The sequence below is a fragment of the Sturnira hondurensis genome, unplaced genomic scaffold (genome assembly GCF_014824575.4).
Source record: "Sturnira hondurensis isolate 20B ecotype Veracruz unplaced genomic scaffold, ASM1482457v3 Scaffold0018728, whole genome shotgun sequence".
Lineage (NCBI taxonomy): Eukaryota > Metazoa > Chordata > Mammalia > Chiroptera > Phyllostomidae > Sturnira > Sturnira hondurensis.
The window spans coordinates 18,075,756-18,094,437 of record NW_028091359.1 but is presented as its reverse complement, the minus strand read 5'-3'; the positions used below and the strand labels follow the sequence as shown (position 1 = coordinate 18,094,437).

Here is an 18,682-nt window from a genome sequence, read left to right as displayed (position 1 = left end):
AGTCATAGAGCTACTAAGACTAGATCGCCAATGTACTTAACCAATGTGTTAAAATGTGCAAACACATAAATAGTCTTTTATCCTGTTCTTGTATAATTGGAACAATAGTACTTGCCAGATTAATTTCACATTGTAACAATATCATGAGCACATATTTTTTAACCAATAAAATATAGTTATCCTCCATTACTGATTCTTGAAAGTGTAACGCAAAGATTGCCCCACCAGGTGAGACTCCCAGAGGGCTAGAACTTTCCCCTGCTCCGGCTGGCTTGGCATAGCTTAAACCCTGGGCTCGGGTTACGGGGGGGAAGTGATAGCTGTGCAGCACTGTTTAGGCTGTGGGAAATCTTCCAGTGTTTTGGCCTCCGTGAAAATCCAACCTCTTCTCCGATTTGCCCCATCACAGTCCTCAGGCCGCCAGGTTGCCGAAGCTCAGCCATCTAACTTAAGCAGGACAATGTTCAGTGAGGTGAGCTACACATTCTTGCACAACATCAGGGTTTTTTTGGAGCAATTACATCCTTGTTAGTGTTATCTGTCCCCACCCAGTAACTTAGGTGTACAAAAGCACTTAGATAGTAAGAAGATGTCTTTCCTAATTACTGTCTTCCCTAAGAACCTGTAAAGAGAAGCAGACCTTGAACCCCATTTAATTATTTACCTGACCCAACTGTCATAAAGTGTTCAAATTCAAGTATTATAAAGATGGTAACAGGGAAGGGATGCACGGTTCTCAGACAACGGAACAATTGGCCAAGGAAGTCAGCTTTTCAAAGCTCAGCAGGTAAGTGGTAAGACTGTTTTGTATAGAAAGGAGAGTCACGGAAACTATAAATATGCCAAGTGAGTGAAACTTGTTTTGAAAAGCTGCCGTCCTGGCGGGGTGGAAGGGAAGCGGGAAATCAAACTTCCTCCTCAAGAAAGTGGCGTGCGGTCTGCCAAGAAGCTTACGCTCTCAGTTTCTATTGTGTACCTGCAGTGGGCAGTGTCTGAGAAAACTTTATTGGTGACCGGATTCTAAAATCATTGCTGCGACAACGCTGTCATAGAAATCTTTTTGACCAGGTTGTGAAATTACAAAAGAATCAGTATTAGCACTAATTGCTTCTTATTGAAAGATTGATGCAGGCTGGCCAACCAGAAGGAATGAGCCTGGTGGGAACGAAGCTTGCTCCTGCCAGGAGGGGCCTGGGATGGAGAGCAGTAGCACTGTCCAGCAAGGTCATGGGCATGTTCCAGCTCCTAAAGGTTAATATTCATGTTAGGGGGACAAAACTCCACGTTGCTAAGGTCTGTGGAGTGGCCAGAGACTGGAAGGGAGTAACAGCAGCTTCTTAAAGAAAGAGAGTATTAATCTAGGCCATAGGGTGGGTAAGAGCATGGCCTTGGAGTCCTCGTTCCCAATACCGGCCCTGACATTGACTGTCTTTGGGATCTTGGGCAAATTATATAATCTCTCCAAACCTTTAGAAATGACCTCACGAGGGTTGTTAGGGGCTTAGTTGAGATTTAAATAATGTACATATAGTGTTTGGCATGGTGTCTGTTGCACAGAAAGCATTCTGTGTGTGTTTCTACTATATCCATAGTGGTTCTCTTCAAAGGAATTAATAATTACCTGCTTTTTTCTAGATGGAAGTGGAGAATATCTTAGGGAGAGGGATGGCAACAGCAAAGCCCAGAAGAAAAAGAGGCCTTTCTGATTTTTTTATTTCTAGTCCACCCAAGGGGAAGGGAAGGGGTATTATGAGGGGGAGAATAGTGGAGGGATGGGGGAAAACGAAAGTTAAGATAGTTTAGGACAAGAGGTCATTTTGCAATTGAATCTTTTTTAAGGTACAAACCATTTGGAATCGTCTCAAAAACTCTCCATTAGCAGAGGGCAACTTTACAAAAATGACCAAAGAGAGGCTCTCAAAACAAGATTTATGTTGTTCAGTGGGGACCGTCTGAGAATGAAACAAGTTTCCTCTGTGAAGATGACGTTCTCCGCTTCCCTGCGGAAAGCTGGCTTTATCTTCCCCAGGGCTGCCCTCTAGCTGCCTGGGAACTTACCGCCTGCTTCTCTGTAATGTTGTTGTTGTCTTAAAAATGGTTTAACGCGGCAAGTACTTTAGACTCAGTAGTCAGAACAGGACTGTTGAAAAACTAGAAATAGTACCATTGTAGCCGGGATGACTCACCTTGGACTTCATTTTAAGTGCCTAACAGACAAGACAAAGGTTCCTAAACTCTGTCTTGTGCGGCCCAAAGGACAGAAACGACGGCACTCTCGCCCCCCAGCAGATCCGACTGAAATTCGTTGAGGATGGCACAGCAGAGCAGTGGCCTAAAGGGAATGTGCAGGTTTCTCCTCTTAGTGCTTGTATTTCTGCCACGTGAAATGACAAGTAAGTGCATAGTCTTTTGTTGTCTCTTTAAGTAAAGAAAAATTTCAGATTAACAATGATTTGTGGGCATTGGAAAAACCCAAAATCCAAGTTGGAATGACTTCATAGTTGGTATGGTTCAGAGTACAGGAGACAGATAACACAATAAAAAGTTAAATGGAAAATATTTTAATGGTTCTGATATTATAACCATCTGCTGTTTATTTGAACCTACAACTTATAGGAAAATCTTTCCTGCATTTGCTCCCCACCCCAGATTAGGAGTAGTTTTCCCTTTCATTTTAAAAACAATACATAGGCATTGTCAAATAAATTAGAAAATATATAAATGAATAAAGAAAAGTAAAAATCCCTCCAAATCCCATCATCCAAACACAATGATTCAATGTTTGGTGTATATTCTTCCAGATTAAAAAAAATACTAAGCAGCAATATCATTTTTTTTCAGTAATTTGTGCTTTTAAAGAAAAAGTTAATGTGTTTACAAAATATATTAACAAATATTATGAAGGGGGCAAGTTTCTGGTTTTGCTAAAGTCATTTTTTACCTTTTGTGACTTGCTTCTAAACCAGGAAAGTTAAAATTGACATTTGGATTTGTTGCTATACAATAAATGAATTTTTAAAAATGAGAGATGAAGCCCTGGCTGGTATAGCTCAGTGGATTGAGCATGGGCCTGCAAACCAAGGGATCCTGGTTCGATTCCCAGTCAGGGCACATGCCTGGGTTGCAGGCCAGTTCCAAGCAGGGGACGCCCGAGAGGCAACCATTCATAGACATTTCTCTCCCCCTTTCCTTCCCTTCCCCTCTAAAGATTAATAAGTAAAATCTTTTTAAAAATGAGAAATGAAAATAAAGTACTATATGTGCTGATCATTCTTGCCGCAACTTTTCTATCCCACAAACCACAGCTGTTTAAGTATCTTTTTATTTCGCTATGCTTCCAAAACAATATTAAAACATCAGAAATGGAAGACCAAATTCTACCATCTAATCAGAAATATTCTCAAATCAGCTCTTGCCCATATGCAATTTTGATATATTTAGAGTAGTTATTAGAGATGTAATTTACATTCTGCCTATTAATCTGATGTGATATCTTAAATATTTTTCCATTTTACTATAATCCTTTTTCCTTTGTATTTCTCCACTCCCATCCCTTACTTTGCTATATCCAACCGCTTGAAGTAAATTAAATCTGGTAAGTATCTCTCCATTTTTTTCTCTATTTTTATCAATCCAATTTTATATATAGAGATAGAATTTTTCTCTTTTCCACATAAATGTGTGTGTGTGTGTGTGTGTGTGAATGGAGTAAGTCTGAACATACTGTCTTCTAACCTAGTGGTTCTCAAACTTCACTGCACATGAGAACCGTCTGGGGCTTTTAAAAAATCCGGCACCCAGATGGCACTCCTATCAGTCGGTAAGAATGTCTGGGAGTTGGGGCAAGGCCTCAGCCATTTTTTTAAGATCTCCAGGGGATTCCAATGTACAGCAAAGTTTGGTAACCATCATTTTAAGCTTTCTTTCTTTTTTTTTTAGTCAATGATACATTATGGATCTTTTTTCTTGTAAAATCATATAGACCAATGCAACTATTTCAATCTATTGAAAAACTATTTCAGCTATTTATTGAGAAGTGTTTCATTGTACTGATGTAATACTGATAGCCATTTAGATTGTTCACGCTATCTTAAATAGTTTCTTTCTGCACTCACAGGTTCTGTTTTAACTGTGAATGGTAAAACTGAGGACTTTACTCTGAACACTGTGTTGGGCGCCGAAGAGTCTCTGAGATGTGATGTTCAAAACCGCACTGGAGACGAAGGGCTTCTCTGGTACCGAGAACAGGGGTCAGTGGATTTGAAGGACAAAAACAAAATCAATTCCAGCTCTGTCTGTGTGTCTTCCATCAGTGAAAATGACAATGGGGTCACCTTTACCTGCAAATTACAGAGGAATCAGTCTGTGTCCGTCTCAGTGGTGCTGAATGTCACTTGTGAGTAAGGGGAAAGAAGTTGCTGGTCACTGTGTTGTCTGCCCTACGTTAAGTGGTAGTTGAAATCTCGGTCTAAAGCCTATGTGCAGTCCTGGCGGGTGTGGCTTGGTTGGTTGGAGTAGTGGTTCCTGCATAAAAAGGTTGCAGGTTGGATCCCTGGGGGTGCTCATGGGAGACAACCAATCGATGTTTCCCCCTCCCCCTCTCTCAGTCTCAGCAATGAAAAAATGTCCTCGGATGAGGATAAAAAAATTAAAGAGTACGTGCACATTAACATTTGCTTGATATTGCCAAATTTTGCTATTTATATATTTATTTTTTAAAGAAATTTATTTACTTCAGATTTCAGAGATTTAAAAATTTTTTTATTTATGTATTTTTAGACGGAGGGAAAGGGTGGGCGAAAGAGAGGAAGAAAAACATCAATGTCTGGTTGTCTCTCACATGTCCCCTACTAGAGACCTGGCCCACAACCCAGGCATGTACCCTGACTGGGAATCGAACCAGCCACCCTTTGGTTCGCAGGCCGGTGCTCACTCCACTGAGACACACCAGCCAAGGCCAATTGTGCTATTTATGCTCCCACAACAAAGTGTGAGAGTGCCTGTTTCCCCACACCATCACCAACACTGAGTTTGAAATTTGCCAGTCTGATAGGATATTTTATTTTAATTTTCTAAATTAAAAATGAGGGTGCTCACCTTTTCATAAATATATTGGCTTTTCATGTTTAAAACCTCAAAACACAAAGCTCTTTGATGGCTGGGTTGCAGGAATTGGTAACCCACTGATGGAACTCTATGGCGTTAGGAGTCCCACAAGTGATTCTACGTTGGTGATCATGGTCGGTTAGGATGGAAAGCTGGTTCTACATGGGAGGGGTATGGATGATGGGTGAGGGGTGGTGTGGGTTGGGGTAGTGATGTGGTATGATTTGGAAGAAAGGGTTCTGGATTCAGATTCAGCAGGCTTTTCTGTGAAAAGGCGATGCCATTGCTCCTGAGATAAAAGGGTGGGGAAAATGCCAAGGAATCAGCTCTGGAAAATGCTGGTAACCTGCAACTTGAGTTTCCAGAGTGAATCATTTGCTTGTTACTAGGAATAGGAGTTTCATTTTTTATTTTCTATGAATTAACAAAATGTGGGGTTTTTTTTAAGCGAGTTTCCTCATGTGTACTTGGATAGAATCTAAAACTATCAGGTGCCCATGGAGGTCTCGTAATCCCTACAACATAACAGATGAGGAAATGGGCTCAGACTAAGGGCCTGAATTATCACAGCAGGCCTGGGAACAGGACGCAAGTCCCCTGGCTCCTCATCTCATGCCCTGCCCATTGTATCTTCTGAAGGGAGACATGGCAGAAATGCCAATGTGATCTGATGGCTTTAAAAAATGATTTTGAGTTTCCAGCCTGAATCCACATTCCAAATTATCTCTCTAATCACCTCATAAATATTGTTGTTGCTAATCACATATGAAAAACAACAACTGGTCAGTGATTCGTAGTGACAAACCGATAGAAACTCATCCATCCACAGATCAAAATGAGGTGCTACAAAGGGGCAAGAATAGCATGTGCAGTCCTGAGCAAGTGGTACCATTGTAAACAACAATAATAAATGATAATACACCATTTGGGGGAGTGTGTGCAGAGACAGAGCCTTTCAGGCATTACTGCCGAAAGTGTACACTAAGACCACCTCTTCTGCTATAACTGTTGAAATTTCAAAAGTGCCTGCCCTGCGAGACCCAGCATTTCTCCTTCTGGCGGAGAAACACGTGCACGTGTGCACAGAGGCGTATGTATGCATATTTACTGAAGCGTGTTTTACATTAAAAAAACGAAAACAACCTAATTTCCATCAAAATAGATGATTAAAGAGTCATCTATTGTACTGTGGCACTCTACAAGTATGGAGCTAGAACTGTGATTCAGTGGGGATGCATCTCAAAAACATTCAAGTCATTGAGAGAATGAAGTCTTTCAGGTAGCTCTTCTTACCTTCCTAAAACAATACATTTCCTATGGGCATATTATATGTATAAAAACTACTTTTTAAAATGAGATGCAAGGAGCCCTGGCGAATGTGGCTCAGTGGATTGAGTACCAGCCTGCAAACCAAAGAGTTGCCAGTTCGATTCCCAGTCAGGGCACGTGCCTGGGTTGCAGGCCGGAGTTGCAGGGGGAGCACAAGAGGCAGCCACGAATTGATGTTTCTCTTCCTCTCTTTCTCTTCCCTTCCCTTCCCTTCTCTCTAAAAATAAATACATAAATCTTTAAAAAGAAGATGCAAGGAATTACATCAAACAGATAATAGTGACTATCTCTATGGAGTCAGAAAATGATGAAGATAGAGTCAAGGAAGATTTGAACTTTACCTGAAATGTATAATTTTTTTAAAAAAGGGAATGCTCACATATAGCTGATAAGCTTAAAATTAATTTTAAATAGTTAAATTAAAAGGAACAACTAATAGGACCAGTGAAACTGCTGGAATTTGTATCTTTGGCAATTATGTTCTATATATTCTAGCAGCTTCCTGCATATCCAAATACCACATAACATCCTTGTTGGATATAGATATGGAATTCAAGCTCATTCCAAAGAACAACAAAATGTCATTCTCCTGAGCGTTATTAATAGCAGAGCCTACTCAGGGTCTAATTATTCAGTGTGCGGATTATACAAGCTCCTTTTCCCCTCCTTCTCCACCTTTGCCTCTCCCCTACAGCCCACTTTTCGAGCATTTTATTACTGTTTTGCAACTGGGCCAGAAAAATGCAAAGGGCGTGCGGAAGAGGGGAGAGTCAGCTCAGCCGTTTCTCCTCGAGATGTTGGAAAGGCCTGGTGAGAACAAGGGTTGGAACAATTTGGTGCAGATAAATGTGCCCTGCTATCTGGGGGTCTTCAACTGCCCTTATCACAGAGGTAGTAAGGAGTTGCTCACACAGGAGGATGACCGGGACTCAGAGAGTCACGCTCACATTCCACAGATGCCAGAGTTGCCGTGACCTGAACACCTTCTAGAGGAGGACGTTATTTCTAGCAGATTATTGAGGAAATGCAAATATGCATTGGCAAATATGTGGCTGGGGCAAATGCAGTTAAACAAAATATGAAAATAGAGGGTGTGAGGAGCATGTAAAACTACCACCACCACAACAATAATAGTGCTAACTAACACTGCAGTGAATTCTCTACAGGCGTTATCTCATTTAGTCTACACAGTAATCCATGAGGCAGCTGTTCTCCCATGTTTTTAGACGAGAACACTGAGCAGTTACTTAGCAGTTAAGTGACTTCTCAAGGTCACGGTAAGTGATGTAGATGGCATAGGGCTAACCTCAAGGCCTGCTTTCTTAATATTATACTGTTGTATCCAACACTAGCAGGTTGGTTTATTATATTAATTCTCATCGAGCAAAGACTCAAGACTTATACTCTTGGGTAGTATTACACATATGTACAGATTCATTATTATGTCTATTTGTTTCATGGTTTGTCTTCTCTGCCACATTAAAAGTGCTGGTAGGTTTGGAAGTGGATGTGTGTTATTTATGATGGCATCCCTGGTTCCTGGCCCAGTGCTTGGTATACAGTAAGGCACTCAATAAGTTTTTGTCAAATGAATGAATGACTACTTGAGATAGACTGAAGACAGATCTTGAACTCTGACAGTGAACTGCTGCTTAGCTGCTGATTAAACCTAAATATTTGAATCTTGCAGTTGCTCCTCTCCTAAGTGGAAAAGACATCCAAACAGTTGAAGAAGGCAGAAGTGTGAACATAGTTTGCAATGCGAAATCCAACCCCCAGGCTCAAATGACATGGTACAAAAACGGTAGCATCCTGAGTTTAGAGAAAAACCGTCACCAAGTCCAACAGACAAGTGAGTTTCTTCAACTGTCAATCTCTAAAGTCAAGAAGTCTGACAATGGAACTTACAGCTGTGTTGCACATTCATCTCTGCAAAGACAGACCAAAGACTTCCACCTCTTTGTCAAAGGTAACTCTTCTAAAATAATATCCAGCACAGAGCAAAACTCACAATAGATGCTCAGTAAATATTTTTCATGATAACAAATGATGAGGACAATTATGATTAGTAGGCAGGATTTTCTATGGAGAATTATCCTACTCAACTAGTTTGCCACTAAGGATTCTAGTCATTCCTTTTAGGGCAGTTATGTCCATTCCATATAGGACACCGCTTTTTGAGCAAAGGTCCTTTTCTAGAACTATATGGGAGAAGGTGATGTTGGTAGGCTTTTAGGGATGAATATTTCCATGAATTCTCCTGGGTTACAGATTGGTAAGAACTGGACTTTGGAGTTCATAGCCTGATAACAAACAGAAGTCAGAAACACGTAACAAATAGATCAGAAAAATGGATCCGTAAAATCACTCCTGACTCTGAAATTGTAACATATAGGCTAATCAGAAGAGGGAGTCAGGGCAAAGGGCGGGGGGCGGGGGGGGAGGAGACCTTTTTTGGCTTCATGCTTCATCCACCCAGGTTTATTACCTTTGCAATAAGAGAGTGATTTTCCCTCCTCATAGTTCTTGTTCATGCAAAGAGAGGAAGGTGAGATACCTGTTGTAGCAGATACAGAAAATGCTTACACACACATTTCCTGGACTGGGGCGAGGATGCTAGGAGCAACCAACAAAGCTGAGGCTCCCATATCTTGTTACAACATTATTCACTTTGTCATTTGCCCACTTATTGCCTTCCTTGCCAGTTCCCAAGAAGCCAACTACACCCCAGCCAGAAGTGTTGTGCTGGTGTGACCACAGGGCTTCTTATTCCCGCCCCCCCTCTGGGGCGTCTAGGACACCAACAGAGTGGCTGTTTGGGGGCGGGAGGGAAGAGCTGCCCTTGCCCAACACTGTGATTATTGGCCTGTTTAGTAACTGGTCCTGCAGAACGGTATCAGTATGCCCAGGGCCTTCTTCCTTTAAAAACCAAACCCACAAATAAGCTAAGTGGGATAAAATGAGTGGAAAGGCCACCATTCTAAGGCCTGTGGCTATTCGCTTCCCCCAGAGCCACAAAAGCATGGCCAGTGGGGCTTCAGGCCATGCCATTCCAACTGGCTGTAAAGTCCACACGCAGAGACTGGGAGATTGTTATCATCCCTCTTGGTTAGGAAAGAATCAAAATTGCTCCATGTCACATAAAAAGTACACAGCTTGTATGACAAGCAGGATGCCGGCCTGACAAATTGGCTTTCAGGTGGGCAGAATCCTGTTTTGGGTGGAGCTCCTGCAAACCAACTTGGTTTTTTCTTATTTCTTCCTGCTTTAATTGTTGTTGGCTGCCTCCTCAGCATAAGCACTCCGCTGCTGGTGATCGGCCTGAATGCCAAGTTTGCCTGGAGCCTCTCTCGGTTGCAAGGCTCAGTGGGGTGGTTTCTAAATGAGGCCGTGCAAGTTGGAAATGACATCACAGATCTTTTTTCTTAAGCACAAGATCTTAGCCCATGTGTTGGGATCATTTTACCATGTTAATTTGGGAGGAAATACCAGGTCTGCTTACAAATAAGAGAGTAAAACAGAACAAGGGGAGAGACGCAGTCACACGTGCCCAAGTCACTTTTCACGGAAACTTGAAATCCAAAGTGAGCCAATGGGCCAGACAGCTTATTTCGGTTTGTTTGTAGAATGAAAGCTATCACATGTGGCTTCAATTTTTTCAGCTTAGTAAAAAAATACTCCAACTTGTGACTGAATTCTGATTCTTTTTCCTAACTGTCCCACTGTTGCTTCCTCTTCATTGTGACATCTCTCCTTGGCACTGCAAATAGAGGGGGACCCCAGGAAAGGGCAGGCCCTTTGGGGTGCCCAGGGCTGGCAATTACAAAGCCAGACCTTCTAAGAAGGCCTATTTAGCGGCTTCCCCACAGGGATGATGCACCCCAGACCCTTTCGAGAACAATTTTTAACAACAACCGAAGAGTAAGAGTAAAGGATGCTTAATCCATTTACTTCCCAAAATTATCCCGAGCAGGAACTGGACAAAGATGGGGAAGAAAACAGTTAAAAGGTAATTGGTTGGTGTGCCACACAACTGCGGAGGGTAAAACCTATTTCATAATCTTGAGGCACTTGAGGCTTGGGCTTTAAAATGAGATTAATTTAAAGACCCTTCCTTCCCTTCCACTCCACCTTTCACCCCTCCTGTACTGTCTCATGACCCTGTGTTCTTTGTAATACTCGTCTCAATTTGTAGTTTTTCTTTGTTTACTCTCTGTCTTCCCAACAAGAATATGAGCGCCAAAAAGGGAGAAGCCTTCCACGTCTGTCCTATTTTTGCAAGGCCGAGGCCAGCACCGAACACACGGCACTCATTCAGTAAATATTTGTTGACTACATCTCTCCACAAATTCAATTGCACAATATCAAGTACACTGTACATTCCTAAAATTGTATCCTAACCATGATTGGAGCTCCTTCCCCTCCTAGGCTGGCATCAGATTCTAGACGCGTAGGCAGGGTAATTTAAAATAACTTCATTGCCCTGGCTGGTGTGGCTCCCTGGATTGAGTACTGGCCTGTGAACCAAAGGGTCATTGGTTCAATTCCCAGTCAGAACACATGCCTGGGTTATGGGCCGGGTCCCCAGTGGGGGGCGTGTGAGAGGCAACCACACATTGATGCTTCTTTCCCTATCTTTCTACCTCCCTTCCCTTCTCTAAAAATAAATACAATCTTTAAAATAACTTTGTTGACCTTAATCACTCTTGCTTTTGAAAGTTCCATTCCAGAGCATATCAAACATAGTAAAATGAAGCATATGGTGTTACATGTACTTTCCTGCTGCACAAATTTTGAAAGAATTTTTATAACTTGCGTATGTTTTTAATTTTATTATAAATAAATCATTAGTGTGGTTCTTAAGGTTTAAATATTACTATTATTTAAGTGTTGGGTTATAGTGGACAGAAATTTACATTTTATAGATGTTTAAACATTTATTCATTTTGAATAGTTTTGCCATTTTTCAATATTTTGGAGCCAATACATCCTTTTTATTTTTAGTTTTCAAATATTCTCATAGGCCCTTGGAAAGCTCACAGGCAGAAAACCTGTGCCCATGGTGCCTGACCAGCAAAATGGCTCCGAGTCTGCCTGGTGCTCAGAGCACAGGGACTGAGCTGTGCCTGCTGGGCCGTCCTGGCTGCTGCCAACCTCTTCCTGGTCCAAGTTAGAAGTAGCCTCTTTGTTCTTCCACGTCATTCAGAGGCATGTGAAACTCTGTGCCCAGCTTGGGAAGGCCAGTGCTTAGAGTCCTACTCTCCCAGAGGCACCATGCAGCCATCTTCTACAATGTCTTGTCACCTGCTTGGGGTTCTATCACTGTAAAGGGTCCCCACTGTTCCTGGGGCCCACAGACCTCTCTCCCCTCTGTCCAGTGGGCTCTTCACCTTTTCTCTTCTTGCTCTTAAAGTTTGCCTCCCTTTTCCTCTCTGGGGAACCCTCTTATATCTCTGGGACTTTTCAAAAGGCAGGAGAACCACTGACTTCAGCCTACTTCTGCTTTCTGCATGGCAAAAAAGTGTGAGTGAAGAAAGCACCCGCTGGTCCAACCACCTGCCTTGGGGCAGTTATTGGTGCTACCACAATTTATCCTTCCACAGAGAACTAGATTCATAACCTGTCTCTGCCAGTTACTAGTTCTGTAACTTTGGATGCACGAACTGATCCTTGTTCCTTGCCTGTAAAATGGGGATAATAACACCTACCTTTTGGGATTGTTGGGGGGATTTAATTAAGAGGATGATAAACATCAAGCACAAGGCACCATGGCTGGGACATATGAGAAGTACATAAATTATAAGCATATAAATGTAAGTTCTCATTCTGTGTGTTTACATTTCCAACAGATAGAGCTGTGACTATGCCAATAGAACCCATTATTGCTGCAAGTGTGGTGGTCTTTCTAACCCTGTTCTTTGGACTGGTTGCTCGAAGAAGAAGAATAATGAAGGTATCTAAGTATTCTAAGCTATTTAGGTAAAAAGTCATCTAAATAAAAGCCAAGAACTGGCTGTAGAAGTGACTAGAGTTAGGAGCCATACCTGGACAACCTGGTCTCTCTGCCACATGATCCAAAATGGAAGTGGCTCAAGGGAATAAAACTTGTTTGGTTATTATCAGTAAAGATTTGCAAAGAATAGAAGGGCATGTAGACAAGACTGGAACGGAAATTGCTGCGGTGTTCGGAGTAGGGGATTTGGGGCTGATTTGTCTTCCTTTCAAATTTCCCTTCATTGTTGCTATGATAGCTTTGGTACAATAAATAAATATGGGGAGTAGCATGTGCTCTAGATTTAGGGGCCTGCTGGAGAAGGATAGCGCTTGATGCCCACCTTTCCAGCTGCCTTGGCTGCGGTGGGCTGGAGTTTGAATTGTTGAAACGGTTAACCTTGTTGGTTAGTGTGAGGCAGAGGACGCATGGGCATAGGTTAATGCCAGGCATCTGACTCCACCAGTTAATCCAGTGCCAAATGGAGGCCAATATGGCAGGAAGCCTCTAACGAAGATGAGTGCACCCTAGGCTGAGTTCATTATGCACCAAAGGCCATTCTCCTTGAAACATAGGGCAACTGGGTATTATTCAGGGGAAAAATGTCTCTCAATAAGAAGAGACATTTTTACCCACCCCCTGTTCCAATACAAAGCAAAATTTTTCCTACCAAAAGAGAGAGGAAGAGAGAGAGAAAGAAAAGAAATACTCAACTATTTAAGAATCCCAGGAGCATTTTTAATTAAGAATTATTAATATATCTTCTCTAGATTTAATAAAAATAATTACTGTGGCCAAAGGGCTAAGACCTGGACCAGTTCAGAGGTGGCTGTGTATTCTAGCCGCCTCTGTACTGGTATGTATTTTTCTAGGTAGGAGATTATCAGACTTTTGCATTTCTTGCCCCTTGAGCCACTCTGAGGCATTCAAAATGTTGATCTGTTGTCCCTAAAAGGGCCAGGAAACTGATTGCCCTCGTCTCGTTTGCCTTTAGCTCTGCATGAAGGGTGAAGAGCCTCAAAGAGACACAGCTCTGTAAGTACCCGGGGCTGCGGCGAAGATCTGCCATAAGCAGCCAGGTAGCACTGCCCATCCAGAGCAAACTCCCCCGGAAGTGGGAGGTGCTGGAAGGTGAAGGGGTTCAGAAGAGAATGGAGGGTGGAGGAGGATCTGTCTGGACTTGCAGGAAGACAGGTAAGGCAGGTTGGAAGGATGCCGAGAACTGAGAATATCTTTGGTCTAAAGCCTCCTCTGCCTTTAAACAATTTTAGACTAATGCTTGTTATTGCCCCTGCGTTTTATTGCCCCACAATGTGAATGACTGAGAGGCCCCACCCTGAGGGGAACCTCTGCCCGGTCACAACGCAGTCAGAGGCCACACTCCTCACCTTCAACCCTGTCCTCTCTTTGGGGCTTCCCTTGGTCTGTTGGCTCCAGCATACGCTAAGTGGGCAGTGGGGAAAAAAAAATCTAAAGGCATTCTTCCCAAGAGTATGAATTTAATTCTGAATTTTTTCTTACTGTTATGATCATCATTATAATTAATTTCTTGCTTCGTTTCAGGTGAGAAAGCGGAGGTGCCATCGAATTCAGCAAGAATTGCGCACCAGGACCTCCTCGATTTATGTAGTCCCCCCTGTATTTATTGCTACTATTAAATTCGCTCCTGTCAAAGTGTCAGAGGTTATGAAGTGTTTCATTAAGCACTTAACAGTAGTTGTTATGACTAATTTGACATGCTCGTGCAACATTTTGGTGGAGACAGCTGTTAAGTATGAAAAGTAAGTTTTTGTTAAGTCTTCTCCTTAAAGGGTACGTTAATTGAAATTTGTTCCAAAAAGGTAGGTAACTATTTGCCATTTAGAATATATTCCTCTAGGTAGGAGATGAACAGATATTTGGGTTTCACGTCTCAGTGCAACACCACACACAAGAAATGGGGGGCAACATAGCGCGATCAGTGTTTTAAGCTGCCCGGGAAGCCCGTAAAAAACACCAGTTATCACCTACTCTCACTGTCGTTTTAGAAAAGGAATGTTTTGGAGCTTAAAAAGAAGGAATGTAGTCTCAGAATATAAAATACTCCTTTAAATGGAAGAAAATTCATACTATAAAAAACTCAGCGTATGTCCTTATTTTTCTCTCTCTTCATGACTGACACAGTCACAGACTTTGGGGACTTTTTATAGTGAGGAGGATGAGACCAACAGGGAGGGGCATGGGCTGGCCAGCATGTTTGTTTGTAAGTATCCTCTGCTTATTTTTGCACAGTCCTCTGTGTAGATCCAGCTACTGTGTATCAGTTATGAGTCAGGCTGTGCTCTTCTCGCATTACTTCAGTTTTAAATTGCGGCTCTTCCTCTGCTCCCATTCCGTCTTCATTTTTTTCCACTGAGCGTCTCCGCTTTGCTTTCCCACACAACTGAGTGGGTTGTGGGGAGAAGCAGCCCTGGCCAGAACCACCTTTGATGTCTCTGCTCTGCTTCCCTCCTCCCACTTCGCATCTTAGAAAAAAATATTTTGTCTGATATTACAGCAGCTAAATGTGTCCAAGAGAGAGAAGAGGGATGAAGAATCTGCTGTCAGACAGGAGTTAAAAGCCCCTTATTGACATAGAAGCAAAAAGAAGAAATGAACAGAATATATAAAATCTCAACAGAATTGTTTCTAAGAGGAACAGACATACTCTCCTGTTAAGAGTATGTCTCCTGTTAAGAGTATGTCTTCTCTTTGAAACTTCAGCACGGAGTCGGGGGCAGAGAGGGAGAGAGAGAAATCTATGGTTTACAGATTTCTATCTTCCTGGAGGCCCTGACAAGTTCTGTGGAGAAGCCTTCAGACCCTGCCTCTCATTCAGAATTTCTCAAAGCAGAATTCGGATGCCCTGTTAAAATGCTCTAAGGACGAGGTAGGAGGACTGTGAAAACATGAATGTTTAGACAATTAGAGACTATAAAGAAAAAAACACCAGATCTCAGATGATGGTGGCTTGAGGTAGTTTAATGTGGAAGAAGAAACAGAAAACCTCCATACTCACCTGGACCTGGGATCAGAACTGAGTTCCAGTGTCAGCTGAGTCACCTTGAGCAAGTCCTCGTCCTTCTCCTGGGCCTTTGGAAAATGAGTAGATTGGATTAGGATTAATTTTCATGTTAGTTTGAAATTTCTCAAAAGATTCTCACATAATTTAGTTAAATGCTAGAAGCAGTTGTCAAGAAAGACTGAGGACACACGTAATACCTTTGCCCTACCTAACAGAATACTGAATTGACTTTGATCTAGAACACGTAACCGTTCTGGGGAATTTCAGGTTGTCAGTAAAAAGTTCCTTTACCCTTTTGAAACACAGTGACCTTGAACACTAGCACAGACAAGGAATATTATCTAGTTTTAACAGAGTGCAGCAATATCATAAATGGTCATTGCATTTTATTTTGCCTTACAGTTTTGAAAAAACTGAGGCTGTATGGAAAACTGTATCTATTATTTATAGAAAGGAGACTAAAGCCTGACTTACAAGGACATGAAATTCAAAAGAAACTGCCATAACCTTTTCCCAAATGTCTTTTCTAACTGCTATGTGATGTCTGGAATACCACGCATTCTCTTGGTTTGACCCGTAGGTTGACAAATATCAGTGGACAAAAGACAGATGAGGCCACTTGCTCCCTTCCCAAATTTTCTACCAGTAAAAACACAATTCATGCTATTTTCTTCCTCCGGGGTTCCATTTTTTGAAAGAACAGGTCTATCAAGCAAACTTTACTTAATAAATAATAGTAATCGATTTTCCCAATTTTTAAAATATTTAGCAATGATATTTACTCGCCAATCTGAATTTCTTTCATGACAACACAATTACCTTGCTTATGTGAATCCACCTAAAAGCAAAGAGATTGGTACCTTAGTTAACCTACGGAGGCTTTTAGAGGTTAATGATATAATCATAACGTTAGGCTTTTTGACTCATTGCAAACAGTTTACAATCTCCCTTCCTCCCCAGTTTTTACCTTGTCATCACCACCATCATGATTACTTTCCTGAACCTATTGGCTGGGGGTCAAATCCTTACAGGGGTCGGGCAGATGAGTGGAGCAGGCTAGATATAAAACGATAGGGAGCGAAGAGGACGGGGCAAATAGAGAGCTCATCTATGCTAACAGATCTGATTCTTTAAAGAAGTCCAAATTCTGGATTTTTATGTGTAATTCTTCTCATTAAAAAGCTTTAAGTCCTATACATCTAAGAGTAGATGAACCCCCTCACCCCAGTGTGTGCTGCTCTCTGTTAGGTAAGTTACAACCCACTGTTGACTTGGGCTTTCACTGTCTCGTGGTGATTTTGGGACACAGCTCTGGCAGTTTTTTACCTCTAGCCCCCTCTTCCCAAGCTCAGGCAGGATCACAGGGACAGTCAGTTAGAAGACAGTCAGAAGATACTCAACTATACTGTGCTGAAGACTTTATCTGCCATCTGATCCTGTCAACAACCCTGTGAAGTAGTCATGGTTGCCCCACCCCCGACCAGGAGAACACCCAGGCTCAGATCGCTGAACTAACTCTCAGGGAGTGTAACACACCAGGTTAATCCAACGCCCCGGGACTGGAGGAAAGGAGATGTCACAGAAAGGGCAAAGGCTGAATAGTAAAGACAAACTTCAACTCTCACAATTTGTGTAGAGTGATGGCAGTACCAATCCCACTTCTAGTGACCTGCAAAGAATTTATTTTATTAATAGTAAACGGAATTTAAAAGAATCCCAGTTAAATTGTTTTGAAAATGTTACAACACTCCTTGAGATAATTTGAGGTATCCTGAAGTATTGCAGGATCGGAGCTGGGAATTGCTGCCCTAAATATTTTCTTGCCCTTCTGCTGATAACAATCACCAAAGGGTTTGTGTAGATAATTTCTTACTGTTGCAACAACCCTCACAGGTAGGTGTTGGAATCCTCGTTTCATAGATGACGAAATTGATTAGAGAAGCAAAATAGCTTGCTCTAACTCCCAACTAGCACGAGGTACAAACTGGAGGCAGTCTTCCCTCCTAGTCCGCGCTCCTTCCTCTCTACTCTGCACCCTCCTGGGGCGAGGGGGTGGGGGTAAACCTGCTGGAATGTGATTGAAGGCGATTCCTTGCTTTAGAGGTCTGGGGGCTGTGGCAGAGGTATTTATCACCCACTGAATATCCTTGTTCTTTCCACGTTTCTCTGTCTCCGAAAGTCTGTGTGACCAGTTCCAGTCAAGGGGCCATGGACAGAAATAACAGTGTCACTTTTGGGCACAGCAAAGCAGAACGGGTACATGTCCTTTAGGTGCTTTCCTCACCCGACACGGCGACTATGGAGAGATGCTGGAGTGGAACAGGGCTACCTGCTCACACGGAAGGGAGAAAGAGACCCTTGTGTGAAGCCACTCGACTTTAGGATTAATCTGTTACTGCAGCGTGACAGCCGAACCTGACTAATGTATGTATTTTCATTATAATAAGAATTCAGGAGAAAATTTTACCTAGTTTAATGAAAGAATGCTCAATTTCAGGGGCAAGTTCGTAATAATCCCTGTCCCTCCCATCAGGGACCTGAGTCATACAAAATGCTGAACACCCTGCAACAAAATCATGTTTTTCCCCTCAAATAGATGTATCTATTGACAACATATGACTCCTATATTTACAAAACTAGGGCCAGAAGAGTGCAAGCCAGAAAACATTAATTTGTCTCATTTTATTAAAAAATATATTTAATGTCATGCTAGTGACTACAGAAAACAAAATCTGTACATTAATCACAAAATTCCTTAATGTTAGGGTTATCTTTTCTGAAGAGCCTACCTCTGCAATGTCAAAGTTGTTATGTAGTAAACAGCTTACATCATGGGTAGTTTTCATTTACGTAATAATGGAAAACCTGAGGATCCTACCGAGAATTTGGAAAAACCCAAGTTCTCAGAGAATTGTGTGTGTATGAAGAAAATAACTCTAGACCTGGTGTTCCTGCCCGCAGATTCCTACGGTACAGGGTTGCTGTGGAAACTCATGAATTATTTGTCTTTATTTCTTTGAATGCTCTAGATAGCAACAACAGTGTCAGCCTCTGTTTAAATTATAGTAATTAATAGCAATCTCTTACATTTTCATGTTACCTTATAGTTTATAGAACATTTACACACATATCTTGTTTGGTCCTCACAGGTACTCTGTGAGATAGGCAGCGTTATCGTTATTTAGGATTTGCAACTGGAGATGCTAAAGTCC

General features: G+C 42.0%; 1 protein-coding gene across 2 annotated transcripts; it reads left to right on the top strand.

The window, feature by feature from the left end:
* The first annotated feature begins 683 nt into the window (after positions 1–683).
* TMIGD1 (transmembrane and immunoglobulin domain containing 1) lies at positions 684–14,107 on the top strand. Of its 2 annotated transcripts, none has more exons than XM_037070281.1 (7): positions 684–787; positions 2,205–2,393; positions 4,118–4,396; positions 8,126–8,404; positions 12,285–12,388; positions 13,422–13,462; positions 13,991–14,107. In XM_037070281.1, exons 2-7 carry the CDS (start codon positions 2,312–2,314, stop codon positions 13,992–13,994), a joined length of 789 nt encoding a protein of 262 aa, XP_036926176.1. In that variant the 5' UTR covers positions 684–787; positions 2,205–2,311; the 3' UTR covers positions 13,995–14,107. The 2 variants fall into 2 exon arrangements, with proteins under 2 accessions (XP_036926176.1, XP_036926177.1); XM_037070282.1 differs by having other exon boundaries at positions 718–787; positions 2,290–2,393.
* The last annotated feature ends 4,575 nt before the right edge of the window (positions 14,108–18,682 follow it).